General features: G+C 48.7%; 1 protein-coding gene across 1 annotated transcript; it reads right to left on the bottom strand.

Moving 5' to 3' along the window:
* Nucleotides 1-6558: 6558 nt before the first annotated feature.
* On the bottom strand, nucleotides 6559-26272 carry ATP6V1E1 (ATPase H+ transporting V1 subunit E1). The gene is made up of 9 exons (XM_060024046.1): nucleotides 26123-26272; nucleotides 20539-20604; nucleotides 18703-18812; nucleotides 18234-18300; nucleotides 12222-12311; nucleotides 11585-11653; nucleotides 10350-10444; nucleotides 8282-8369; nucleotides 6559-7121 (listed from the first exon to the last, which is right to left on the bottom strand). The coding sequence occupies exons 1-9, from the start codon at nucleotides 26153-26155 to the stop codon at nucleotides 7059-7061; spliced, it is 681 nt and encodes a 226-aa protein (XP_059880029.1). The 5' UTR covers nucleotides 26156-26272; the 3' UTR covers nucleotides 6559-7058.
* Between the last annotated feature and the right edge of the window lie 575 nt (nucleotides 26273-26847).

The following is a 26847-nucleotide window of genomic DNA, read 5'->3' as shown; positions in this document are numbered from 1 at the left end:
TTGGCCCTGCATCTTCTCAGGCTGCAAAACTTAAGTCACAGTCTGTTTGTTGCCTCAGTTTCTGGCTTGTTTATCAAGGTCCACTCCTGAGAAAAACGTCCTGTTATCCTCTCTCAGGTAATCTACCTCCAAGGATCTGCCTCTGCCTGAGACAGAGGGACTCTGTGCTAGGTTCCGAGGAGCCTTGTTTTCCATTTTCAGTCTCCCAAACTCAAGGACGAGGGACCTCACGATGTATATAGTGTGACTTTCTTTCCTTTTGGCCACAATCAGATCATCTCAAGCTCTAACCCTGGTTCTCTTCCTTTATCAGAAGCGTGTGTTCTTATTGTTGATTGTGGCTCTCATTTACCAAACACATAACCTCTTTATCCTCACAAACCCTGGAGTGAGGCCAGCCTCACCTGGGGGACTGGGGGTGAGAGATCAGAGGCAGGTGACTGCTTGAAGCAAACAGCACGGCCAGGATTCACACTCAGTCCTGACCTTAAGCTGGAAATAAAACTGCTTGAAAAATCATTTGAAACTTTTACACGTGGTTCCAGGGTGGGGACCGGCCAGAGAGCCCGGAGGCAGCCCTGAAGGAGCTGAACCCCCTGGGTGCGGAGCTGGCCTCCCTCCCAGAAGCCCCCGCCCGGCCTCCTGGCTCCCCGTGGGGCTGGGGGCGGTGCTTTCGCCCTGCAGGGTTGGTCGGGCCGAGGAGAGGGGCCTCTGAACTCCTGTGGGGCAGGGGCCGAGGAGCCTCTCGTGCCCGTTCCCCGCTCCGTCCTGCCCTCCGTCCCCTGGTCCCATCCTGGCTGTGCGGCCAGCTTCCCCCACTGTGCCCACCCCCGACCCCGGGCCTAGTGTCACAGCAACGCTCATCAACGGAGGCGTGCCAGGGCTCCTGGGGGTGACCCATCCCCCAGGTGACCCACCTTCCCATCGACTTGGCCGAGGCTCGGCTACAGAACCAGCATGGACAGGAAATCTACAAAGGAATGGATGTTGGGGGCCAGGGGTGCGTCGGGGTGCGGGGCCCCGCAGGCCTGGGCAGGGCGAGGCGGCTGCCTGCTCACCCTGACCTTGCTGGCCTCCGCCTCCACGGCAGTGGGCTGCCGGGGAAGACAGCTCGGGGGGAGGGCTTCCTGGGCACGAACCAAAGCGGGCTCCTCAGGACCCGGGTTGGCACAAACTTGGGGGGCTTGACCTTGCTTCTGCGAGGGGAGCGGGAACACGTTTGCATGTGGTGAGGCGCGGGGGCCCTGTCCTGGTACCACTGTGTGTGGCGGTGGAGGCCAGTGAGCCTCACCTTCTCTGCTCCCCCCGCCCCAGAGCCGGGACAGCTGCAGAGGGAGGGGCTCCTCCCCGGCACCAGCCCCTGCTGGTCCCGCCCCCGCAGTGTCCCCAGCCAGGGCCGCACACCGTGGCTGTCGAGCCTTGCAAGATGGACACGAGGCTGGATTGAGAGGGGCTGATGCGCCAGTGGCCCTGAGCGTAAAGGCAAAGCCCTGGGACCCACACGGCTGCCAGCCCTGCCCCGCAGGACCTCGCGATCAGGCTGAATTTGGGGAACTGGTCACTTGTCGGGGGGTGGGTGGCACGAACAAGACGCAGGTGACTTGTGGGAAGTGCACGAAGGAGCCGTTGGGCACACGCAGTCCTAGCGGGGCAGCAGAAAAGAAAGGGCGTTTCTGTGAAATAGGCAGAGGAGCCCCCCCGACTCCCAGGGGCCTCACTCATCCCGGAAGCTCACTGGCTGGGGGAGGGGTCCCTATGGCTGCAGACGCCCCACCCTCGCGGTTTCCTTCCAGGAGCTACGGTGAACCTGACCGTGGTCACCCCAGAGAAGGCCATCAAGCTGGCAGCCAGTGACTTCCGGCAGCAGCTCCTGGAGGACGGGTGCATCGCGCTCTTTTCTGGAAGGTGGCGGGAGCGGGTGGCAACCACGCGTTGGCCCACCTGTCAGCAAGTGTGTAAATGTGCATAGGTGGCTGAGCGCTGGTGTGGTTTGGCAGATGGAAGGTGATTTCTAACCTGGAAAGACAGGCCGTATAGGATCTATATGCTCCGTCATCAACCAGCAGACGATTTTTTTTTTTAAATAAATTATTTTTGGCTGCGTTGGGTCTTCGTTGTCGCACATGGGCTTTCTCTGGTTGCGGTGAGCAGGGGCTGCTCTTCGTCGCGGTGCGTGGGCTTCTCATCGCGGTGGCTTTGCAGACGAATTCCTTTTTCAGTTTTATTGAGGGCAACTGATGTTCAGCGCTGGGTACCTTTAAGGTGTTCAGCCTGCCGACCTGACATCCATATACTGCAAAATGATGTTAGTTAACACCCATCCGCTCACAGAGTTAACAAAAATGTTTTTTTTAAGAGTTCTTTTATTTTCTAAAATATTTATTTGCGCTGGGTCTTAGTTGTGGCATGCCGGCTCCTTAGTTGTAGCTTGCATGTGGGCTCTAGTCCCCCGAGCAGGGATCAAACCTGGGCCCCCTGCATTGGCAGCACAGAGTCTTAACCATTGGACCACCAGGGAAGTACCCTTTTGTTTTTTACAAAGATGTGTTTCTTGTGATGAGAACTCCTGGGATCTGCTCTCTTAGCAAACCCTCACATACACAGCGGTGTCGTTAACTCCAGTCACCATACTGTGCATCATGTCCCCAGGACGCACTGACCTTGTAACTGCAGCTCTGCACCGTTTCACCCAGTTCACTCAGTCCCCATCTTCTGCCTCTGGGAACCGCAAATCCAAACTCTTCTTCTATGAGTTTGCATTTTTATAGATTCCACGCGTGAGTGAGATCATATAGTATTTGTCTCTTTCTGTGTGATTTATCTCACTTAGTGTAATGCCCTCAGGGTCCATCCAAGTTGTTGCACATGACAAGAATTCCTTCTTTTTTTTAAATGGCTGAGTAGTATTCCATTGTATGTAATAAATAAATAGATATACACCTCGTCGTCTTTATTCATTCGTCCATCCATGGACACTTTGGTTGTTGCCGCGTCTTGGCTACTGTAAATAATGCTGCTATGAACGCAGGGCTGCATAAGTCTTTTTGAATTACTGTTTTTGTTTTCTTCGGGAAAATACCCAACTTAAACTCCCACCAGCAGTGCATGAGGGCTCCCTCTTCTCCATGTCCTCACCAACTTTTGGTATTTGTTGTCTTTGGTGATGGCCAGTCTAATTGGTGTGAGGCGATAGCTGAGAGGTTTTGATTTGCATTTCCCTGATGATTAATTACACTGAGCATTTTTTCACGTATCTGTTGGCCATTTGAATATCTTCTTCAGAAAATGTCCATTCAGGTCCTTTGCCCGTTTTTAAATTGGATTATTTGGGATTGTTTTTGCTATTGAGTTGTATGAGTTCTCTGTGTGTTTTGGATATTAGCCCCTTATCAGGTATATTTTTGCAATTATTTTCCCCCATTCAGTAGGCTGCCTTTTCATTTTGTTGATGGTTTCCTTTGCTGTGAAGAAGCTTTTTAGTTTATTTTTGCTTTTCTTGCTTGTGCTTTAGGTGACCGATGTCAAGGAACTTCTCCCGCTGTTGGGAGTTTAATGATCTCAGGTCTCACATGTAAGTCCTTAATCCACTTTGATAGTTTCGTGAGTGGTATAAGATAGAGGTCTAGTTCCGTTCTTTTCCATGTGAATATCCAGTTTTCCCAGCACCGTTCCTTGAAGAGGCTGTCACTTCTCCATCGAGTATCCCTGGCTTCCCTGGCGAACATTAGGTGACTGTCTATGCAGGAGTTCATTTCTGGGCTCTGGATTCTGGTCCATCTTTCTGTGTCTGTTTTTATGCTGATGAATTGAAACAGATCAACTGCAGACACTTTGTAGTTCTCTCTGTGCTTCCCGTTGCCCCAGTGACAGTTGTTGGGGGATCAGGAAGGAAGCAGTCCTGCAATGGGTTGTTTCATGGTCCTGGTCTCAGCCTCCCTGGCAGCCTGTTTTAAATTTAGTCTCTTGTCATTAAGGAGACTGAGCTTGACTACTTACCCAGTGGGGTGAGTGGCAGCCAGCCCAGGGGGACTAAATACCTAGGGGAGGGTAGACGGGCCAGGGTGGGGCAGCAGGGCTGCCTGTGGCCGAGGGAGCCTGACTCCGGCCCACAGGGCACAGCGGAATCTGAAGCTGGTGATGCTCGCCGGGTGTGGAGCTGGGCTGTGCCAGGCGGTGGTCACCTGTCCCCTGGAAATGCTCAAGGTTCAGCTGCAGCGTGCTGGGCGCCTGGGTGAGGCCTCTGCCACCTTCACGCAGGATCGATAAGGGGCTGTCAGAACAGATTTCCCCACGTTCTCACTCATCCGCCAGACTGTGACCCAGTCAGCGCTCCAGGTCAGTAGAAGTCTTTATTTTGTGGATTTCAACACCTCCAGCTGTAGGACAAACAGCAGGGATGAGACTCAGTTCTGGAGGGGAGAGAATGTCTCCCTGTTACCTCTGTCCTGCTGCCTTAACATGTAGGCCCGATTTCCTAAAGATTTTAAGCAACGTCAGTGGCCTGCTCACGCACACTTCAGTGTTGCTATGGAAGCTGGCCTTCCGTGGGACGGCAGTGAAAGGGAGAAGAGGGCCATTCCTATTCTTTTGCTTTTCTCTGGAAAAGGAGTTTGGCCCTTTCCTAAGTCTGGGTCCTCTCAAAGACACACTGGTCAGGTATCAAAGCATCTATCGAGGACAGGGGTGTGTCCCATGAAAGGAGGCCAGCGGGGGGCACAGAGGGTGTCTCCCCAGGGCGAGGCGTGTCAGCCACGGGACTGACACAGCACCTGTGAGGCCTTGGGTGTGCGTCTCCCCTCCAACCAGCTGGCCACACATGCTGAGCTGGAATTTAGCCAGGTTTCCAGGCTGGATCAGACCAGCCTGAAGCAAACAACTGCGGAGAGAGTGAAGTCCAGACACTGGAAGCCCCTGCTGTGTTTTGATCTGCAAAGGGTAAGGTTCTGTCACGTCTCGTTTTTCAACCTGGACGAGAAGTCTTAGTTCTCCTCCAACACTCAAAAAGAAGTAAAACTCAGGATATGGATGGATGGGTGAATTATGTACACCTAAGGCAGACCATGCGGAAAATAATGTTCACTGATTGACCACCTTCTTAAAGCTACTCGTTTGAGACCTGTGCCTAGATTTCTACCCTATGAAATATGGTAAAAGGGGCAGCAAGTACCTTCTTAGTATGCATTGTTTCTCTGCTGGATACCAGTCAAAACTGAGGCAAGAAGTAGCTTCCTTTTAGGGCTTAAAATCTAGGCCAAGTGTCTCAAACACTGAGAATTTAAAAAATTAATATTCACACAACTTCAGTGCATCGAATGCTGTGGTCATTAATGAGACTCACCCACATTCAACACGCTTGCATCAATAACCAATTTTCAGGGGAAAAACTCGGTTCTGTTTATTAGATGCTTAACTCATCAGATCATGTGCTCTGAATTACTCCACTAAAAAGGGTTGACGTCTGAAGAACCTAATTCCATAAAATGGGACATGTTCCCCTAGTCTTGGAATTCTAGAGAAAGGAGGCGCCCCTTAAGTAAGTCTGAAGGGCAGTTTTTGAACAAAGATAATTTGCTGGTCTACAAATTACGCAGAAGATACACGGGGATTCCTGTGTCCCAAAGTACGAGTCCCGTGAAACTCTGCAGGTAAGTTGAGAGACGGTTGAGGAATGGAAGGAGGATCAAAAGCACAGTTTTAACAGGAGGATAAGGAAGTGGCGGAGGAGGGGGTCCTACCACAGTTTCCTATAAAGAAAGCCGGGCAGGCAGTGGCCGTGCCCTTGGGAAGCAGCCTAAGCAGCAGGGACATCCTATTAATTAGATAATATAGACCCGAGAGAGAGCTCCCTGGAGCCAAGAACTGATGTCCTCACCTTAGGACAACCCTCAGCTCTAGGAAGGGCGGGGCCCGAGGGGCTGCCTTCCCTCCCCGCAGCCCGCGGCCAGGGTTCCGCTGCCGGCCCTGCCCCGCGGGGCCCCCTTTCCCCCAGCAGGCGCCCGGCCGCGGCCCTCATCGCCAGCGAGCTGCTCCGCACCCAGGGCCTGGTGGGGCTCTACTGGGGGCTGAGAGCCGCCCTCCTCAGGTGAGGCCTCTCCCCAAGCTGGACACAGAAGGGCCCCAGGGAACAGGGAGAGGAACCCAAGGCCAGAGGGACGGCTCCCCAAGGGGCCTCTGTGCTCTTCTAGGATGTTCAAACTCAGGATGGCAGAACCGGGCAGGGCTGCAGGGTCGGGCCTGGGAGAGTAGTCCAGGCCCTTCTGCGGGGACCGGGCCCACATGACTGTCAGGTGCTCTGGGGCCCGGGAAGGAAGGGAACACCTGTGTGCGGACAGTCTTAAGGGGCTGGGAGGGCGCCTCTAGGTGAGGCTTTGGTAGAAAGTGGCAGATGCGCCTGAGGGACACAGAGAGGGTTCGTGGTTTCAACTGCTGATGGCTGTCAACCCGCAAATGCTCCAGGGGTTTGGAAAATGCTTCCTCTTTCCAGATTCCCGAGAACTTCACCCTCTCAAACCACAACCTGCAGCGAGCACCTTGTGTAATAAATCAGTGACATCCACGTACGTGTTACATTTTAATAAATAAAGCATATTCACGGCTTAGATCTTAAATCACATTTATAGACATTTCTAGGCCCAAACAGGTTAACAGTGAAGCTGCTGCTGCTGGAAGAAATGAGGCCCCACATGCACTTGAAGCCCAAAGAGTGGAGACCTGACCCCAGAGCCCACCACTCCGCCCCCCCGAGGCTGGACCCCGGGAGAGCAGGAGGCCTGGGGACACTCATGCACCCACCACCTGACCCCTCGCCTCTGTGCTGCAGAACAGCGGGAAGTTGTGTTACTTTGAGACAAGCTAGAGGAAGGTTTCCTGATCGTACTAAGTGAGACTCTCGCCCGTTGGTCCCCACCAGCCGGGGTGTTAGCTACAGCAGGGCTTCCACCGATAGATGCAGGACAGGACAGGAGGACAGCAAAGAGGAAGCTACGCAGGCCATCTTGTCTCTTCAACTGTCAGAAACGTCCACGTCACGCAGTGGGTGGACGCCACCTCCCTCAGGCTTAGTCCAAAAACTTCCTGTTGGCATTTGCCCCAAACAAGGCTCCCCGCACTTCGGGCATCATCTGTGAAGAAAGAAGCTCCCGCGTGAGGCGGCGCCGTCCCCCGCGCCTCAACCCCGCCCCGAAGTCACGAAGCCCAGTAGTTGGCCAAGCACCGCCCGAGTCCGACCAAGAGACTCGGCGATCGCAAACGTGGGCTTAAGGCCACTGCTTAGGGGGAAAGAGAACCAATGACGGGCGCCATGGCCGTAAGGCTTCCCTCCCACTCCGATATGGGGAGAAGAGGCGACGTTCTGGAGCACCTACACTCGTTCTTTCAACGGGTGCTGAGCGCACGCCGGGTGGAAAGCTGACAGCACAGGTCTGTGCTGAGGCGCGCCGCAGCAACTGGAAAAGCCCAAGCACTCAACCTCGGGACGCAGCCACCAGCCACGTGCGGCCAGTGCAACTGAGGCGGCAAACTGCGCACCTTACCTAGCTTTAGTTAATTAGCCACGTGTGGCTGGTGGGTAGCATGGCTCTGAGGTGTAAGTTACCAGAAGACGCCGGTCAAGGTCGGGGCAGCAGACCACACCTCTGGAAGAGGCCCCGCACTCGGGACAACTCAAGTTTTCTGACTGGTTTCCTGCAAACCCGGAAACACCTGAAGAGCCTGGCGCCCTGTGGCAATTCCTTTAAGAGCAGTTGCTTGACTTTCCATCATTCCTGCTGCGGTTTGGGGTTCTGGGGCTTTGGGTCAGCATCTCCACATGCAGTAAAATAGATACATTAAAATCCTAGACACAGGGCTTCCCTGGTGGCGCAGTGGTTGAGAGTCCGCCTGCCGATGCAGGAGACACGGGTTCGTGCCCCGGTCCGGGAAGATCCCACATGCCGTGGAGCGGCTTGGCCCGTGAGCCATGGCCGCTCAGCCTGCGCGTCCGGACCCTGTGCTCCGCAACGGGAGAGGCCACAACAGTGAGAGGCCCGCGTACCGCAAAAAAAAAAAAAAAAAAAACCTAGACACACAAAGCCCTCGTTCTGACCCCAAGGCCACCCTCATGTAAACATATCCTCCCAGCAAATGGCACTAACTGCCTGAATCCCTGCTCCTTTTAAGAAAATGTCAAAAAACGTAGAAAGAATCAATGAAGTCCAAATACGGCCAATTGACATGTTCTCCGCAGCACCTCCTCAAGGTAACCACAGGCCAACTAACTGATGAGACATGTCCCCACACTCACCTGCTGGGCTATGAGGTCCAGCCGGCTTTCGAGGGTATTGGAGACCTTGATTTTGCGATCCCCGTTGTAGATCTCAACCCCGCCAGCTCTACAAAGAACACCGGAAACAACGTTCATAGATTTGAGGGAAACAGACGCACGTTGTACAATTAGCTTCTTCCCTTGGAGAATAGCTGTCTTGGTGTGTGGATGGTCTCAACACTCTTAGGGGCAATAAACATATGCAATAAGTTGGAAACTAATTCAGAAGCTTCTGAAGCTTCAAGGTAAAGAGGCTGATAATAACTCATTACCAAGTGACTATGTGCCAATCTGATTTCACGTTACTCTAACAACCAGCCCTCCCCAACTGGACGAAAAGGGGGAAGACTGCGTCCCAGTTTGCAGATCAATACATACAGTCCTCATCTGAATGCTTCTTAAAGGCCAGTGCTGCAGGGACCAGGGGTGCTGACAGGCAGTCCTCCTCAGTGCCTGTGTCTCAGATAAAAGGCTCCATCCCAGCAGGTGCCAAACCCAGTCCTCAGTGGTGCAAGGCCGATAGGTCACATCCTACTACAAGGAGCCTCAGGTATGAAATTATTTTGCTACATTACAATTCTACTTTTTACAAAATATTTCTTGAAATAAGCAGGCTCTGAGGCAAAGGCTGGGAAAAATTTTGCAAATTTTCTCTAGAAAATTTCAAAGGGCTCTGACGTGAATATTATTTTCTTACTCCATCCTCCTCCCCCATTTCCTCTTTGTTTCTCTGAACAGCCCCTGTCCCCATGCGGGCAGCAGGGGAAGGGGGGTGTCTGCTGTGCACCAGGCACTCCTGAACGCCAAGTCCAGGCCCTTCCATGTCTCCTATTCCCCAGGGACCTATAAACCAGGAAACAGGCTTAAGAGTGGATAAAAGGACCAATTTACTGAATAAAACTCCAGTTTAAATCTGCAGAGTCCTTCACCTGCAATTCTGAATCTCAAAGGCTCTGAAAACAAAACCATCTAATTCAAGTGCCTCCAGAGCCTGAACCGGGCTCCAGTGACCTGTCAGCAAACGGCTGGTGTCCCTGCATAAGTACCCCTCGGGTGTGAGCGCTCCTGCTTCCGTTCAAACACGTAGGGCACGTACGGGACTGCTGCTCTAAGCACCCGGCACAGTGGTCCCGACTGGAACTGCCGAGTCCCGCATGGTCTCCACACGCTGACTACCCACCAGCAGAGTCACTGTGGATCCTGAGCCCTGCTGTCAATGCTGCACAGACACGACCCCACTTCAGCTTCCAAGAGCTCAGTGAGGCGGGTGCTGTTATCCCAGGTCAGAGATGAGGAAGACTAAGTAACTAGTCCAGCCCTACCTGGCCAACACCTGGCAGAGTGGAGAAGCAGACCTCGATCTGACAGTAATGCTCAATAATGCTTAGGCTCCCACAGGCCCTCAGCTTGAAAGCACCGTCACACACACACCCTATCTCTGATCCTCAGTTTATGAAGCAAGCAAGATTGATCCCTCTTACAGATGATGGGATTTGGGCTCGAGGTCCTGCAGCGAGCAACAGGCCAATCGGGACTCAGAACTAGGCCTTGCAATCCTAAATTCATGTGTCCCAAGGCCTCCGCAATGCTGGCCCGTGGGGTGGACCAGTGGGCAGGCGCACAGGGAACATGCCCCGGGCTCTCCCCGGCCAGGAGCTCCTACCGCCCCTCCCAACCACGCCGAGTCTCCCCGCACTCAGCAGAAGCACCACGGGTGCTGGCGTTCCACACCAAGGGATCTGCCAGCCAGACATGGCTACTTCCTTGTCAGAGGGAGTGATCACCTTTCTCAGTACCTAGGACACACGTGGACCCACGTTCAAGTTCTGGGCACAGAATCCATGCTGCTGCTAGGCAAGCTGAGCCACAAGAAGCTGGTTAACAAGGGGGAGACCGACAGGCGCCAGCACGAGGCAGCACGAGGCACGCGTTGGGTGGCCACACCGCCATCCTGCCCGGGGCGCCCAGAGGACATGCGCAAGGCCGGGCGGACGGCCGTTCGCGCGGCCAGAGCAGCCCAGGGGCTAAAAGCAGAGGCGCCCCTTACACTTCCTCAGGCAGGCAGGCCTCCTGGTCAATGTGGACATCAGCGTCTCTTTTGGTGGCGATTTTGTACACGGGGATTGCTTTCTGCACCGCAGCCTGGAAAAACACAAAACACAGAGGTTTTATCAGAAACTATGGAGCAGGTATCCAGAAAACCAACAGTCTGTACAAACAAAGATATTCCTACGCATTTTTCAAGTAAAAGAACAGACGTGTTGCTGGTGGGAATGTAAAACGGTACAGCCGCTGTGGCAGATGGTATCGTAGTCCCTCGAAAATCAAACACAGAATCACCTCAGGATCCAGCAAGTCTACCTCTGGATACTTATCCAAGTGAAGTACAAGCACAGACCCAACAGATATTTGTACACCCGTGTTCACAGTAGCACTGCTCACAATACTCAAAAGGTAGAGACGACCCAGGTGTCTATTAACACATAAATGAATCAATAAAATGTGGTCTATAGATATAATTCAGCCTTAAAGAAAGAAATCCTGACACACGCTACAAGGTGAATGGACCCTGAAGACATTACTGCCAAGTGAAATAAGCCCGTCACAAAAGCACGGGTACTGTCTGAGCCCCAATGTATGTGTCAATCTGTTCAACTAGTAATCGTGTCAGAAAAAGACTAAAGTTCCTTCAAGAAAACATTCTCACGTGTCTCCTGAAGCCTACAGTGCTGTCCGAAGATGGGACTTCCACGCCACACACAGTGCAGTGCAGCGTGAGAAACCCCCTTCCATCTGTCCTACACCTCCACTTCCCCCAGCTCACTGCTTTTTAAAACTGCGGTAAAATGCACATGAAATTTACCATCGTGATCAGCTTTAAGTGTACAGTTCTGTGGCTTTAAGTACGTTCATTGTTGTGCAACTGTTCCCACCATCCCTCTCCAGAACGTTCCACCTTCTCAAGCTGAAACTCTGTCTCCATTAAACATGGTCTCCACCTGCCCCTCCCCCCGCCTCTGTCTCTTATTTAGATGGTATTGCCTATCCTCTGCTCCAATCCAGTAGGTACTGTTTTCTCCAGAAAGGGAGGAGGGTACTAACTCAGATGGCAACTTGATTTGTTTAAGAAAATAAATAAGAGGCTCAGGTACACTTAAGTTAGTATCTATAACATGTTAAGACTCTTCTAGTCCCCATAGTTGAGCTGTCATTTATTACAGCATGCATTTCATCCCTAACATTTTGATCTTTAAAAAGAAAAAGGATTTCTTCAAGCTCTACCTTCACCAGAGGGAAATCCTGTTTCCTGCAACGAATGATCATTCGGGGCTCCAACAACTGGTACAAACCCTATTAACGCACAATCAGATACCATTAGTAAAAACTGCAAACTATAAAATAAAACAACAGTAAATAAAATGTCTTCATAACTCTTTCATCTAGTTTGGGAAAGCAGTCCTCTTGTTTAATTAAGTTCCCCCAAAGATGGCCTACACAGTATGAGAACATGGCAAGATCTTCATATCACAAACCAGATAAATATACCCAATGCTCTGGTGATGGAATGAAATTCATACGGGAGTCTTACATCAACTAGGTTGAGGACAAGTATTGTACTTAACAGCCGAACAGCAAACAATTAAAATGTACACAGCCTGGGATCTGAACCTCCGTATCTAAAGCAAGCATTTAGTGGTAAAATTTAATCAGGAAAGTTTACAGCTGGAGGTTACAAAGGGCAAGTGAGACAACAGCAGTCTCATCCACCAGCCAGACACCACCGTCCTCCCACACATCTCCCGGCCAGACGAGGAAAAGAGCTAAAATGAGAACACAGGAGAAACAGCCGGCTTCTATCCCATCTTGTCGACTCTGCAGGGACGTGGCTCTCAGTGGTGCATCCGACCTACAAACTTACCTGGAGGACCAGTCCATCCAGCAGCACCTGGTACCTGGTCGTATCTTTTACCACTTTGCTGAGCCTCTGTTTGGCTTCATTTAGTAGGTCCTACAAAGAGTGGAAAAAGAAAAAGTTATCTACACACCTGGGTAGTCAGCTTGGAACCCACGTGGGGCTGGCCCAGCCCGTGTCCAATCACTTCTCACTTTACGGCCGTGTTCTCTCTCCACACGCGCTCTCTGAGGGGTACGATAAAGCAGATGCTGCCCGAAGGACACAGATGCGAGCGAGAGCGCTACCACGGCTCCCAGGGGACTCGCGCTCAGGCAGAAGCGCCCAGGTTACCGATCATGAGTGACCAACACAGAAAGAGCCACGTGACACAGCCGTGGAAAGCAAGCTACCGAGGCAGCTGGGCAAGATGCTTCCATTTTTTATTAGAAAAAGCAGCCTCTGCACAGAGAACAAAGTGTCATCAATGTTTACCTGCGGGAGGCTGGACTATCAATGATTTCAATTTTCTTTATGTTAGTTTGTATTTTCCAATGGTCTATAATAAATGCTGGCTTCTATAACTAAAGCAGACATTGAAAGGGACTCCGGAGACAAATCTCACATGGTTGAGAAGAGCACGCTGGCATCTACTCGTAAGTGTAAGCACGTACAGGCTTACTGGTAAAAGAGGACCGAGGCCCTTTAAATGGCAGAGAGAGCGCCTCTCAATCCCACTGCTGGCCACCCAACGCCGCTGGGAACAGTTCGTCCTAGTAAGTCTTCCACATATGTGTCTCCCTTATTGAATATGATCTCTGGAATGATTTGGGGGATTTAAAGAGGGAGAACATACATGCTCGCTCAGAAACCAATCAGAATTTGAGGAGTGAGGGTGGAGAGAAGGAAGTGGCCCTGTATTTGGTTCTGAGAGTCTCCCTTGGACCCGCACCCAGCCCGGAACCACTCCCGAGCAGTTGAAGCCTTTAGAATCTAGGACGCTACGGCACAAAGATTTGAAGCATTTATGATATAAGACATCTGGCTGAAAGAAACCTCAGCCCCTCCTCACCAAGAGACCCCTCAAGCACAGTTCTCTTTGTGCTGGAACTGACTGTCCACACTGGTCATGCCGGTCGGGGTGGACACCAACAGTACGGAGACAGGTTTACTCTAAAAGAGTGAGCATCAAGTGGAGCTGTACCGAGTGATGCCAGCCACTGGTAAAAATAACCCACGAGAAGTCTGGAAATGGACAAATGAGGACTCTTACCACCACCCAGAACTCCAATCAAGGGAGTAGGAACTTGGAGTAAACTGAACTCCAGCCAAGGAAGCTGGAACCGAATCGACATAAACTGCACTGTCCCTTGTCTAAACCATTCCTGTCCACTTAAGAGACATGCCCCACAGGTCAGGAAGGTCACTTAAGTAATACCCCAGTGACACTCTTTGATTCTAAACTCAGCTTTCTGGCTGTAGTCTGACTCCCCGTGGGGAGGGGTGTAGGTTACTGCCGCTCACGTGTCAGCCTACAGATCAGTATTTTGAGAGTTTGGAAGGGCATTTCGTTATCTGTCCACCTGAACCTAACTGCCTCTAGGATCCTGAAAATATTAGATTCTGCTCCTGGAAAGCAAGAAACTAAAACCCGATTATGACGACAACATCAAAATCACGTCTCCTTGCTCGTGCCCGGTGTAGTCAGGGGGCCTCCCGCAGAGACATTGCTGTTTCGTCTCTTTAACCGCAGCACCAGAAATCTCTACTTCAGGACCAGCAAATCAGAATTTCTAAAGGTCGGTCTGTTCTTTATCTCCCTTAAATGACAACAACACCACCTTACACAGTGTGAGGTTTAGGAAGTGACGGTAAAGAGCTGTTACTTACCCCAGGCCTGTCCTGTGTGAGGCACTGCACGGTCACTTTTCCTATGTGGACCAACTTAATTCTAAAGAAGCTTCACGTATATGCTTTCCCCATTTTATAAAAGGAAGGTTCCAAAGGGTTAAAAAATTCACCCACCGGAACTTCCCTGGTGGTCCAGTGATAAAGAATCAGCCTTCCAATGCAGGGGACACGGGTTCGATCCCTGGTCTGGGAACTGAGATCCCACATGCCGCAGGGCAACTAAGCCCACGCTCTCTAGAGCCCATGCACCACAACTGGAGCGCCCACACGCTGCAACTAGAGAACCCATGTGCTCCCCGGTCCGGGAGGATCCCACATGCCGCGGAGCGACTGGGCCCGTGAGCCATGGCCGCTGAGCCTGTGCTCCGCAGTGGGAGAGGCCACAGCAGTGAGAGGCCAGCGTACCGCAAAAAAAAAAAAAAAAAAAAAAAGATCCGATGCAGCCAAATAAATAAATGAAGAAATACTAGGAAAAAAAAAACTCGCCCACCAAACAGCAGATTGTGGTGAAATAGAAACACACCTCACAGGGATTCCAAAGCATGGGCTCTTACACCTGGAGAGCCTCAGGGCAGCCAGGGGAAAAGGGTAGACAGCAGAGAAAAGTAACTAAAGGACTATAGGCAACCGTGCACTTCTGGTAGCAGAATAGCTTGCCTGTTTGCTTTTCATTTTCATCCTGGTTCTGTATTTCCTCCTTCCTTCTATCTTTTGTCAACATCCTTTTCTAGCCAACTGCTTGACAAATCCCCTTCCTTTCATAGTTTCTTATTCTACGGATAAAGCTGGAGAAAGAAACGTTTTAAAAGAGCCAAATCCACAGAAACATACACATGTAGCCCTGTCCCCCATCATCTCACAGCCGGTTTCCTCACCCTCCGTGCCGCTTCATTACTGGGGTTCACTAAACCGCATATCACCTGACGGCAAGATGTTAGGCTGCAAAGGACTAAGGAAAGAAGTGCTTTAGAACTGAAATGATAGAAATGTTTATTTTAACAAAATTCTCATACATTAGCAAAACAAAAGCTCAGGCTGTGCTCTGAAACTGAGTTGCACGCTACAGAATAACTGGCTTTGCCGTCTACCAAAACACGGACAGTTCAACAAAATGAGAAAAAATAAAAGAAAAACAAGAAACCCCGACAGTTCACACGCCCGCTGCCTTCAGCCCCTCACCGCATGCTCGCCTGTCCAGCTTTCACCACCAGGCTTTGTCTCTACCAGCCCAACGATGCTGCTCTAGTACGAGTCAGAAGTGAAACCTCGATCCCCAACTCAAAGACCACTGCGCTCTTCCCCCTTGGACTCGCCGAAGCATGAGACACTGTATTCGATTACCATTTTGTTCTTCAACTTTTCTGTCCCCTTGGCTTCTCCTTCACGACTTCTCCTCCAACACGACTGCTTCCCCCCATGTTCCTTAGCAGTCTCTAATTTTCCTGCCGTAAGCTGAAGGCTGCTCGGTTTGCTCCCCTGGCCCTGTAGTTCTACATCCACGAGCTTGCGATCTCACCCATGCCACGCAGCTCCACGTGGGACCTGTGTGCTGTCTGAGTGGAAGCCCCAGCCTCTCCTAAGTTCGCCTGGACTCCGAAGGCGATTCAAATGCCAAGATTCATCACCATTCCCCACCGGCTCCTCCCCCTGTATTTCTAACCCTCATCACCTATCCAAGTGCCTAGCGACCTGGTGAGAAAGCTTAGGTCTTTCTTGACGCCTCACAACCTGCAGTCACCAAGTCCTACAGACCACACCTTTCAGCATCTGTGGATGCCGTCTCTTCATGTCCTCTGCTGCCATGTGGTCTTGACCTTCAAGTCAAAGTTAAGCCATAACCTCATTTCCTCTCCCCAAGTCACCAGTTCTCTTTCTCCAGAACAAATCTAAGGCTAAAGCACTATTTCTCAGTGTGGTTCTCAGACCTCCTGCAACAAGATTACTCTGGGCTGTTTATTCCTGATGAGAATACAGAAAACCTCTGGAAATGGGGCTGGGAGTCTGAATTTTAACAAGGCCCTCCAGGTCATCTCTATGCCTATTAGAGTTAAGAGAGTTGGTCAAAGGATTTGTCCCACACTCTTCAGCAGGCATTCAAGGCTCTTCCAACTGAACCCTAGTGTCTCTCTCCAGCCTCAGTTCCTACACTCCCCGCTCTCCTGGACAATTCCATTTCCTGCCCGTGTTGTCAATTCCAGGCCTCTGTTTTTGTTTCAGGCTGCTCTCTCCATTCCGTCTCCAAGGTAATGACATTCTTTACAGTCACACTCAAAAGGCTGCCGTATAGATACAGTCTCTGGTCTAGACCCAGTTAGACAGCAGACTCCTACAGCACTGAGCACCAATGCAGGACCAATACAGGCAAACCCTGCAGTCCAAACAGCTGACTGCCAAAGGAACCCAGCTAATTATGAAATGAAAATAGAAGAGTGAAAACTAAAAGATCAAGTTAGTATCGAAAGCAGAGAGACATTTAGTTGTGACAATTTTAGAAGCAGATCAACTCTGGCTACTCTGGGGTCTATTAAGTGTTATGGGAGTTATGTTAGTGAGTCACCTCTGTGTGTCCTCACACTCGACCTCCTGGCAGACACTTCCATCTGAAGGCTTCCTGGCCCCTCAAAGAATGTCCAACGTGATCTGGTGGTTCTTCTTAAAAGAGCCCCCGCCCTCCTGACCTCCTATCATGCTAATGGAGGCACCACCCTCCTAGGGGGTTTGGCGTCAGCCTTAGAAGAGGAGGTGAGGGGCCTCCCTGGTGGCGCAGTGCTTGAGAATCCACCTGTTGATGCAGGGGACACGAGTTCGAGCCCTGGTCCAGGAAGATCCCACATGCCGTGGAGCGGCTGGGCCCGTGAGCCATGGCCGCTGAGCCTGTGCTCTAGAGCCCATGAGCCACAACTACTGAGCCTGCACGCCACAACTGCTGAAGCCCACGCGCCTAGAGCCAGTCCACAACAAGAGAAGCCCCTGCTCGCTGCAACTAGAGAAAGCCCACGCGCAGCAACGAAGTCCCAACACAGCCAAAAATAAATTAATTTTTTTTAAAAAAAGAAGAGGAGGTGGAGGAGTCAGTAGCCAACGTCCGGGGCTTCCTCCTATAAAACATGTCACCACTGACACCCAACTCAGTCCTTGCTGTCACCATGCCAGGCTCACCTGACAAGAACCAGTATCTTACAATATTAGTTTGTTTCTCTAGTCATCTAAGAAGATGGTATGTCTTCTGCTTAGTCAAGTATTATATTTTCAGTTTTATAGCTTTTCCATAAAGTTCCTATTCACCAACATTTACTCCTAATTGCTTACTGTTGGCATGTAGTAAAACTATCAATTTCTGTATATTCTCTTTGTAGCCAGTCACCTTTTTGAACTAATTACTAGTTCTTAGTTCTTTTGAGATGTTGTTTTTTTTTTAATATACAGTCGTATCTTCAAAAAAATAACTGTTTCTTCCTTCCCAATATTTATATAACTTGTCTCTCCATTTTGTAAGAAATCTAGGGCCTCCACAATAACAATGAGTAATAGTGGAAACAGAGGCCTCCGCTTGGTTTCTAAATTTTTTCTTTTGGCTGCACCACACAGCTTGTAGGATCTCAGTTCCCCGACCAGGGACTGAACGTATGTTTCTGCCCTCTCCTTTGGGTGACAATACTCCCCAGATGGTTTTCTGTCTAACCTCTTCTCTGTTAAATTTAGTCTACGTACTCATATCATGAACCCTATTTATGATATGCCTCATAAAATAAAATGAAACCTTCAACAGCTTTCTACTGAAAGCAAGCAAAGCTCTTCACTTGCACTCATGGCCCCACAGTAACTCCATCCTACCTTTCTAGCCTTATTAGTCCCCATCGCCCTCAGATACTGTATGGCCCCCCATCATGTGCTATATACCCAGGAGCTACATGCTCTGTTAGAGCAGCAGGTCCTTGAAGACTGGACACACATCCTATTCATTTCTGTATTTATTACAATCCCTAGTGTAATGATTTGCTGACCAAATGTTTTCTCTCTAAAAATCATTCATCAGCTCCTTAATCTAACATTAACTAGTGAATTCTCTATAACAGACAAATGAATAAACATTTTATAATTCTATAACTAAAGGGGCTAATTACTCACTGTGATAAGGTCATCTCTCGCTCTGAGGACTTTGAGCCTCGCTTGATTCATCAAATTAGACATCTGACTGCAAAAGGCACAGAAAAGTAGTATCATTACAGCATAAAAAACAACCAACATAGAGAAAGAAAGGTACAACCTCCTATATATGTGCAAACACTTCTCTTTGTACAGATCCCAAAGAGAACTCCCTGAAATACATGTAGCGGTTTTTATCCACTTATTTTCAAAGATAAGGAAATATTTACTGAATGCTTATGAAGTGGCAAGACTTTCTTATCAGTTATTTCAACTATATCTTTCAATAATCCTGTGAGCCTTCTGTTTTCCCAAATGAGGAAAGAGAAGTTAAGTAACTTGACCAAGGTTAGTTAATCAGTGAATGGTCCATTTCAGACCGGAACCCGTAACTGCCTGGGCTCCAAAGCACCTGCTTTACCCTCTCGTCCCAGTGATTTTCAAAGCTCACATTTTCTTCTGCTGCTCAATCTGCTTTTCTTTCTTCTCGTAGTATTCCATAATCTTCAGTCTTTGGGTCTGCACAAGACGACCTTTCTCAATGTTGAACTCTTCTTCTGCCTACCAAGGAATTTATTATTATTACTTCATTATACAGATTTTGACAGTTTTATTTTAAGCAGCTGATGACCAGGGTAGTTGCTTATATTCACCTTATTCTATGTCTAGTATCCACCAACAAAGTTTCAATGAACAGAATCAGAAGATTCTGTGTATGAAAAAAATTATGTATTTTAAATTTGATCCATCTGTTTAATAGAGGGCTAATGAAAAGGACACAGAATTTGGAGTCAGAAGATATGAGTTACTGTCTAAAAAATTTGGTCAAGTAATCTGTCTAAGTGTCCTCCCTTATAAAATAAGAAAATAAAAATAGTATTCTTTCCTTTGTAGGTCAAAATCTAACAGTCCTTTTAAATTATAAACTACATAAATTTGAGTTATTAGTTTTATTAGTGTTAATTATTGAGCAGTCACTTTTTACAAAGGGTATCTTAGTGTATCAGCCATCTGTGATTTTCAGGCAGTGAGAAATTATGACTTTGGAAGCTGGCTGAAGTGACTGATTCAGATGTTTAATGCTTGGCACAGACACTGGAACTTTCAAATTCTAAAATAAATGCCTAACAGCTTGTTTCTATACCTATCACATGAGATAAGACTACTTTAAATAGAAATGCATTTACCAACTGAAATAGAAGTTCTGTATTTGTCCCAGAGAGAAATAAGGAAACTAGTCATACGAGAAACTGCAGTGCTCCTAAGGCCATCAAAACAATATTAAACAAGCAACGAGGACATACTGTACAGCACAGAGAAATACAGCCATTATTTTGTAATAACTTTAAATGGAGTATAATCTATAAAAATATTGACTCACTATGCCGTACACCTGAAATTAATATAATATTGTTAACCAACTATACTTCAATAAATATATAAAACAATACTCTCTCAACTGTTTTACTTCAGTGACAGGCAAAATAAGTCTTTTCTTTCTTAGATGATAAATTACTCAAACAGTTCAAAGGTTTAGTTTTGGCCCTAGGATACCAGGCACACACAATTTTAAGGCTTTACCGTTAAGTAACAAATGTAACCACTGTAGAATAAAGTAAAAGGACAGTGAAAATAAAGTATTAGGTGATATATTCTGACCTACCATGATTATACCTAGAAAAAAGAACAATTTTATATACTGTACAGAAACACTGTGCAACTCGAAATATCTGTAAAATTTCTAGATGCTGACTGCCGCCTTCGTGATGGACAGGGGCTTTCATTTTATGCCTTACATACGCCAAACTGTGTATTTATCTTTTTGGCAGCAAGCACAAATAAAAAAGCAACATAACAATGAAAAAATACTACATCCTCCCCTGACCGGCTATCAATTAGCTGCGGGTGCTCAATGTCTGAGTTTGGATTCCATGAGAAAATTAATCCATCCCTTACTTTTCTACTCCCTACCATAAAATTTCAGGACACTTATTGACAATCAGAATTTTGGGACTTCACTGGCGGTCCAGTGGTTAGGACTCCATGCTTCCACTGCAGGGGGACAGGCTTGATCCCTGGCTGGGGAACTAAGATCCCGCGTGCCACGTGGCACAGGCAAAAAAATTAAAGAATGTTTAGAAAGGAAAATTTACTTTTAACGTTAAAGAAATTCTTACTGGTCCTATGCAATGAATGCTCTGTTAAACAATTTTACTAAGTACTAATTAGCAAAGCAAGACAGTACGAAACTTTGATAACTTCTTAAACCTAGCAAGTGGAATCTCACCTTTGCATCTATTTCTTCTGCTTTCTCATTGGCTTCTTGTTCAATAAAAGCCATCATGTGCTTAATCTAGAAGGAGAAGGAAAAGGTTACTTTTGAATATGACAAGAAAAAAATATCTATGTTTTCTGATTCTTCCAACAATCATTTATGGAACGCCTTTCTGTTCTCAGGTAACTTACAATCTGGAATTTACTCCAGCAAATGGACCAGATGCAATATTCAACAACACAGGTAAATAGGCCATTATCCTACTCTCAAGGAACTTGGAGTCTATGGGGAGGAAGGACTGAATACACGTCCTCCTCTACTTCCGGCCTCCTTCAGCCAGACCGTCCTTCCCCCTTCTCCATTTCTACTGGAGTGTACCAGACAGCCTCCTACTCTCAAGGCACTCCAGCCTGACTCCCCTCCCCCTAACCCAGTGAAATCACTTGTAAGATGACGGCCATCTCGCCCTTATCTTACTGCATCTGCAGCATCTCCTGGTACACTGACCACCACCCTTCTTGAGCACGTGCTTCCCTTTGCTCCCGCCACTTCCTTGCTCTCCTCCATAGCCTCCTCTGAGGCCATATGCTTCTTCCTCCGCCTCCCAGACAGCTCCTTCAGGAGACCCTACCCACGGCAACTGAAATCCCACACGCTCAACTGAAATCCCACACGCTCCGTAAGGAACACTGACGGCTCTGCTCCCATGTCCCCCTTGACCTCTGCCTTGATGACCAGCACCAACAACAAGTAGTCCCCTCCCGTATCTCAGGCCCCAGGTCCAACCACCATGTCCTACGAGCTCTCTCTTCTAACACCTCTTTAATCTGTCCATCTCTCTCCACCTTCACAGCCACAATCTCATCTTTGCTATCATCATCTCCTGGCGGAATTACTGCAACAGCGTCCATATCTTCTCCGGGCCCTCAGTCTTGTTCCCTTGCTAACCAGCTCTACCTGGCAACCAGGAAGATCCTTTACAAATGTCCCTCTCATCACGTACCACACCCCCCCTTAGGATAAAGTGCAGAGATTTTAGAAGGTCTGCCATGTGGTCACTGCTCATCTCTCCAGCATCACATGAAATGTAACCTCCACCACTGGCCACTCCTCAGACTCCTAGTTCCTGTCATCCTACATTTTTAAAAGTTAATTAATTAATTTTATTTTTGGCTGCGTTGGGTCTTCGTTGCTGCGCGCGGGCTTTCTCTAGTTGTGGCGAGCGGGGGCTACTCTTCGTTGCGGTGTACGGGCTTCTCATTGCGGTGGCTCCTCTTGCTGCGGAGCACGGGCTCTAGGCGTGCAGGCTTCAGTAGTTGTGGCATGCGGGCTCAGTAGTTGTGGCTCACAGGCTCTAGAGCGCAGGCTCAGTAGTTGTGGCGCACGGGCTTAGTTGCTCTGCGGCATGTGGGATCTTCCCGGACCAGGGCTCAAACCCATGTCCCCTGCGCTGGCAGGCGGATTCTTAACCATTGTGCCACCAAGGAGGTCCCCATGCTACTCTCATTTCAGGTTTTCAGTTCCTTGAGCTCGCCATTCTTTCCACTTTGGAGATTTCAAACATGCTGTTCCTTCTACTTGGAACACTCCCCCACCCCCAGCTCAGCTATCTTCTCGAGCCTCAGCCCGCTTAACTGTCACCTCCTTTGGAAAATCTCCTGAACCTCTCACTTATCTGCACCCAGGACACTGCACTTCTCTGCCTAAACACACAGTCCTAATTGCCTGCTTGCCTGTGCCTCTCCTCAACTAAACTATAAGGCTAGGAACTTGCTAAAGGGTTTTAGATCTCTGGCTACAATTGGAGAATGAAGTCCCCAAAGTCTTCTGAATGGGGCTTGGGGTGACTGATCTAATTTATATTCATAAACAGAGTACTGTCTCTAATGGCAGATGTAAAATATACCCAAATGAATATACAAGCAACAGAGCTAATCAAACTCACTGGTAGTTTCATTTCATAGGGGCTCTACCTGAAAGGAATAGTGAATTAAAAAGGAAAAAAAGCAGCTTAAAAAAATTTAATGTAGAGCCTCTAGGTTATTAACTCATTTCACATTAATTGTCCCGCATAAAGGTAAACACCACTGTAAACCCAGGACACGGGGTTAAGGGTTTACTTCCCCCACAGTAGGTGCTCAATAAACATTTGTGAATGAGTGAGAATCCGTTGGGAGTTTCAAGCCTTCTGAGGTACCCCAACTACTTTTTAGAGTCTGTACAAAAGTGAGTTAAGATTTGTTTCACAAGAATGTGAATATACTTAACACTACTAAATCATTCACTTAAAAATGGTTAAAAAGGCCCTGAGAAAACCATAATTCAAAAAGACACATGTACCCCAATGTTCATTGCAGCACTGTTTACAATAGCCAGGATGTGGAAAAAACCTAAATGTCCATCGACAGATGAATGGATAAAGAAGATGTGGTACATATATACAATGGAATAAAAAGGAACAAGATTGGGTCATCTGTAGAGACATGGATGGACCTAGAGTCTGTCATACAGAGTGAAGTAAGTCAGAAAGAGAAAAACAAATATCGCATATTAACGCGCATGTGTGGAATCTAGAAAGACAGTACAGATGAACCCATTTGCAGGGCAGGAATAGAAACGGAGATGTAGAGAATGGACATGTGAACACAGCGAGGGAAGGGGGGGTGGGATGAATTGGGAGATTAGGTTTGACATACATACACCACCACGTGTAAGACATAGCTAGTGGGGACCTGCTGTATAGCGCAGGGAGCTCAGCTTGGTGCTCTGTGGTGACCTAGATGGGGGTGGGTGGGAGGGAGGTCCAAGAGGGAGGGGATATGGGCATACGTATAGCTGATTCACTTCGTTGTGCAGCAGAAACTAACACAACGTTGTAAGGCAACTATACTCCAAAAAATGGTTAAAAAGGTAAACTTCACGTAATGTGTTTTACACAATTAAAAAAAGTGAGTTAAGAATACAACCTAGGGACTTCCCTGGTGGCGCAGTGGTTAAGAATCTGCTTGCCTGCGGATGCAGGGGACACGGCTTCGAGCCCATGATCCCACGTGCCGCGGAGCAACTAAGCCTGTGCACCACAACTACTGAGCCTGCGCTCTAGAGCCGGCGAGCCACAACCACTGAAGCCTGTGTGCCTAGAGCCCGTGCTCTGCAACAAGAGAAGCCGCTGCAATGAGAAGCCCACTCACTGCAACGAAGAGTAGCCTCCGCTCGCCGCAACTAGAAAAAAGCCCGCGTGCAGCAATGAAGACCCAACGCAGCCAAAACATAAATATATTAAAAAAAAAAAAGGGAAAATAAAGAGCAGGTGCTTTAAAAGAAAAAAAAAAGAATACAACCTCATGGCATCAAAGTCTTGAGGAAAACACACAGCACGGTTTTAGAAGGGAAGACTTATTTTTTGTCAAAATTCTTAGGAGCTCCCTACCAGTGAGGAGCCAAAATAATGACGACAATCAGAGCCCGTTTTATAGGTCATACAATACTTATAAAATCTCAAGCCTTGAAAAATTGGGGTGCCTAACCCAAATCTACACTGTTAAGAAAAACCACAGTGAACTTGCTAAATGGATCAACCTCCACACATCTGTGCCTGTGTGTGTGTTTCTGTTTGTGCTGTGGAATGGAATCGTCACAAGCTCAGATCAAACTCACACTGCACTGTCTGGAACTTTAAAAGTAGTTTAAAGACAGTAATCAACTCAGGTGCTTACAAATGCTACAAGACACTGGCCTCTAGAGGGGAGCCCTCATTCAAACCTGCATTACCTGCCTCTATCTCTCAGGCCGGACCCTCTGCTACCAGATCTGACGAGATCAGCACAGCCTAGAGCAAAACACGCTCATTGTAGCCCAGGTCACAGAAACCCGTTTACAGTCAACAAGAACACATTCTGCCTTTAGGAGTTCCAACAGGAGAAAAGTCAACCCCTTCAGGACATTTAACTCCACCCTTAAGGCAGAAAAATCTGCCCTTAAAATATACTTTTCTTCTTCCTGCTAAAGCTACTGGGTTCTACACTTCTGGAGTCAAGATTCTTTTGAAAGTTTGATGAAATAAATAACCATACTCCTCAGACAAAAAAAGCAACATACACAAATACTTTAATACAGGGGGGAAGAAATCAGGAAACCCAGGATTTCTTTTTCTTTTTACATTTAAGTATTAGTGTTTTATTTCCAGCACTCAAGTTCATCCTTAAGAAGATTTAGTAGATTCTAGGGGGCTCTTTTTAAATACATTACCTACTTGTGATGGAAGAACCAGCAAGAACGAGCACTCCATTTCTGATGTATGTACACAATATAGCTCCTATAGGAGACTGTTTGGCTTAGCACTCTTGGCAGCTCCAGTGCGATCTCACAGAGCGTCCTAGGGTTTCACTGACCCACACCTAATGGTGCCTGAAAAACATCTATGTTTCCCCCTTGTCTCAGGATCCATGGAAGTCTGCAGATTCTCCCAGCTCTAAAAGCAGTGATGTTTACAGAAATCAGCACTTTGCTTTACTGAAGCAGACATCTGACAGCAAAGAGAGTAACAAGATTTGACTTGACCCAAAGTGCATGAGGACTAAAGACAGTTTCACCATTCGGCTTTGCAATGTAGTTTCCAGAAATCAACTGTGATGAAAAGCAGGAAATAACTATGTTAAGATATTACTAACTCCTAAAGAGCAGGAAGTTGAAGGAAACCCAGATTTCTAGACGTCTACTCGGTGCTCGATACTCAGGCCTGGTCACTGCCGGGAATACGGGGAAAACAGGCACCGCCCTGATGGGGACCGCGCGTAGTGTGGAGGAGTACAGACGATACATTTCCTCGTTCTTACTATTTTACAGAAAGAAAACGTGGTTCTGGCCTAGTTTCACTGCTGTACCTTTGCCGTGTATTCTAACTGGGGAAGCCCTAGTTTTCAATACATCACAACAAGGCGGAAAACGAAGAAGAGGAGGACGAGAGCTGGTACTAGGGGTGTGACCGCTGGACTACGTGGAGCGCACTGCGTCCTTTTTCCTACAGTAAAACTCAGACGCAGCGCTGATTAATGTTCAAAACCCGCGCTGTTCTGTAAGCATGCGGTAAGATTTCCTACAGTGCCGCACAGACGCTATTTTTGTTACCCTCCGTGATCAGCCTAAGATCCCCTAAAAGGAAGAACCACCACGCTTCCGAGAGCATATCACCTAACGAATAAAGTGCAGAATCGTTTTAAAGGAACTGGAAACATCCAAGGAAAAAACACCGTACTGCTCATCTAAGAAGGCTCACAAGGCACTGAGTGAGCGTTAGTCAGGGTTTTCCGAGAACTTCTGCCAGAAAGAGACGAGTTCTCTAAACTGCGGCCTGAGTGCCCTTCCCCGAAGTCCGGGCCTGGGCGGTCAACGCCCGCCGCCCGCGAACTCCAAAGCGCCGAGCAACGCCGCGACCCCAGGCCGGCCGCTCGCCCGCCAAGCCCGACGCGGCCCCGACCCGCACAGCCCCGAGGCGGGGTCCCGGGGACGGGGAGATCTGGCCAACGAGGCCGCCGCAGAGCTCCCCCAGGCCCGGGGCGGCATCCGCCCACCTCTCGGGGTCCAGGCCGGCGCTCACCTGCTTTTGCACGTCGGCATCGCTGAGGGCCATGGTGCAAGCGACGGGAGGCAGCGGGTGACCGGCCGAAGCTCAGAACCGACGAGGGCAGCGGGCGAACGAGAGACGAAAGCCAGACGCGCTTCCGACCTCTTCTGTTTTGTGCGCGCAGCTTCCGGTTCCTGCGCAGGTCGCCGGGCAGCCCAGCCAGTGGGGAGAGAGCGGCCCGGAAGTCACGCCCCTCCACGCCCCGCCTCGCCTCCTGTCGCTCACTCGTGACGTCTCGTGACCTCTCCCGGTCTTTTCCCCAGCAGCCCGCTCCGAGGCGCGAGGGAAGGTCTGTTGTCGTGCCCCTGACTTTTACTGAGACTTGTAACTCTTGCGTTTTTTTAAAAAGTTTACTTCTGCCAACCAGAAATTGTTTTACTTTCCTGGCCCTAATGGAAGCAAATGCGTCAATATTTTACTTATTAACAGGTTTTATTTTTAGAGCAGCTTTACATTTACGGGGAATTGAGCTCAGGTTCCCATATTGTTAGCCTCCTCCCTTTCTGGGGTACATTTGTTATATTTCATTAACCGAGGCTAATGTGTTGACAAAAGCCCACAGTTTAACCAATTTCCTTAGTTTCCCTCTGTTGCGGAAATTCGGCCTCTGTACGCCAGTGCCGGATTGTATCTTGGAGACGGAGTTTTGGGTGAAGTAGAAAACAATAGTTTTATTGCTTTGCCAGGCACAGGGGGCC

Source organism: Delphinus delphis, chromosome 11 (assembly GCF_949987515.2).
Source record: "Delphinus delphis chromosome 11, mDelDel1.2, whole genome shotgun sequence".
NCBI classification, from domain to species: Eukaryota; Metazoa; Chordata; class Mammalia; order Artiodactyla; family Delphinidae; genus Delphinus; species Delphinus delphis.
The sequence above is the reverse complement of the archived record's forward strand: the minus strand, read 5'-3'. Positions and strand labels throughout refer to the sequence as shown.

Coding starts and splice junctions, on each gene's coding strand:
- ATP6V1E1 (XM_060024046.1), bottom strand. CDS start 26,155: ATGGCCCTCAGCGATGCCGACGTGCAAAAGCAG. Junction 10,445..11,584: donor AGGATTTCCCTCTGGTGAAG/GTAGAGCTTGAA, acceptor GTGTTTTTCCAG/GCTGCGGTGCAGAAAGCAAT. Junction 8,370..10,349: donor GCCTGCCTGCCTGAGGAAGT/GTAAGGGGCGCC, acceptor TGTTCTTTGTAG/AGCTGGCGGGGTTGAGATCT.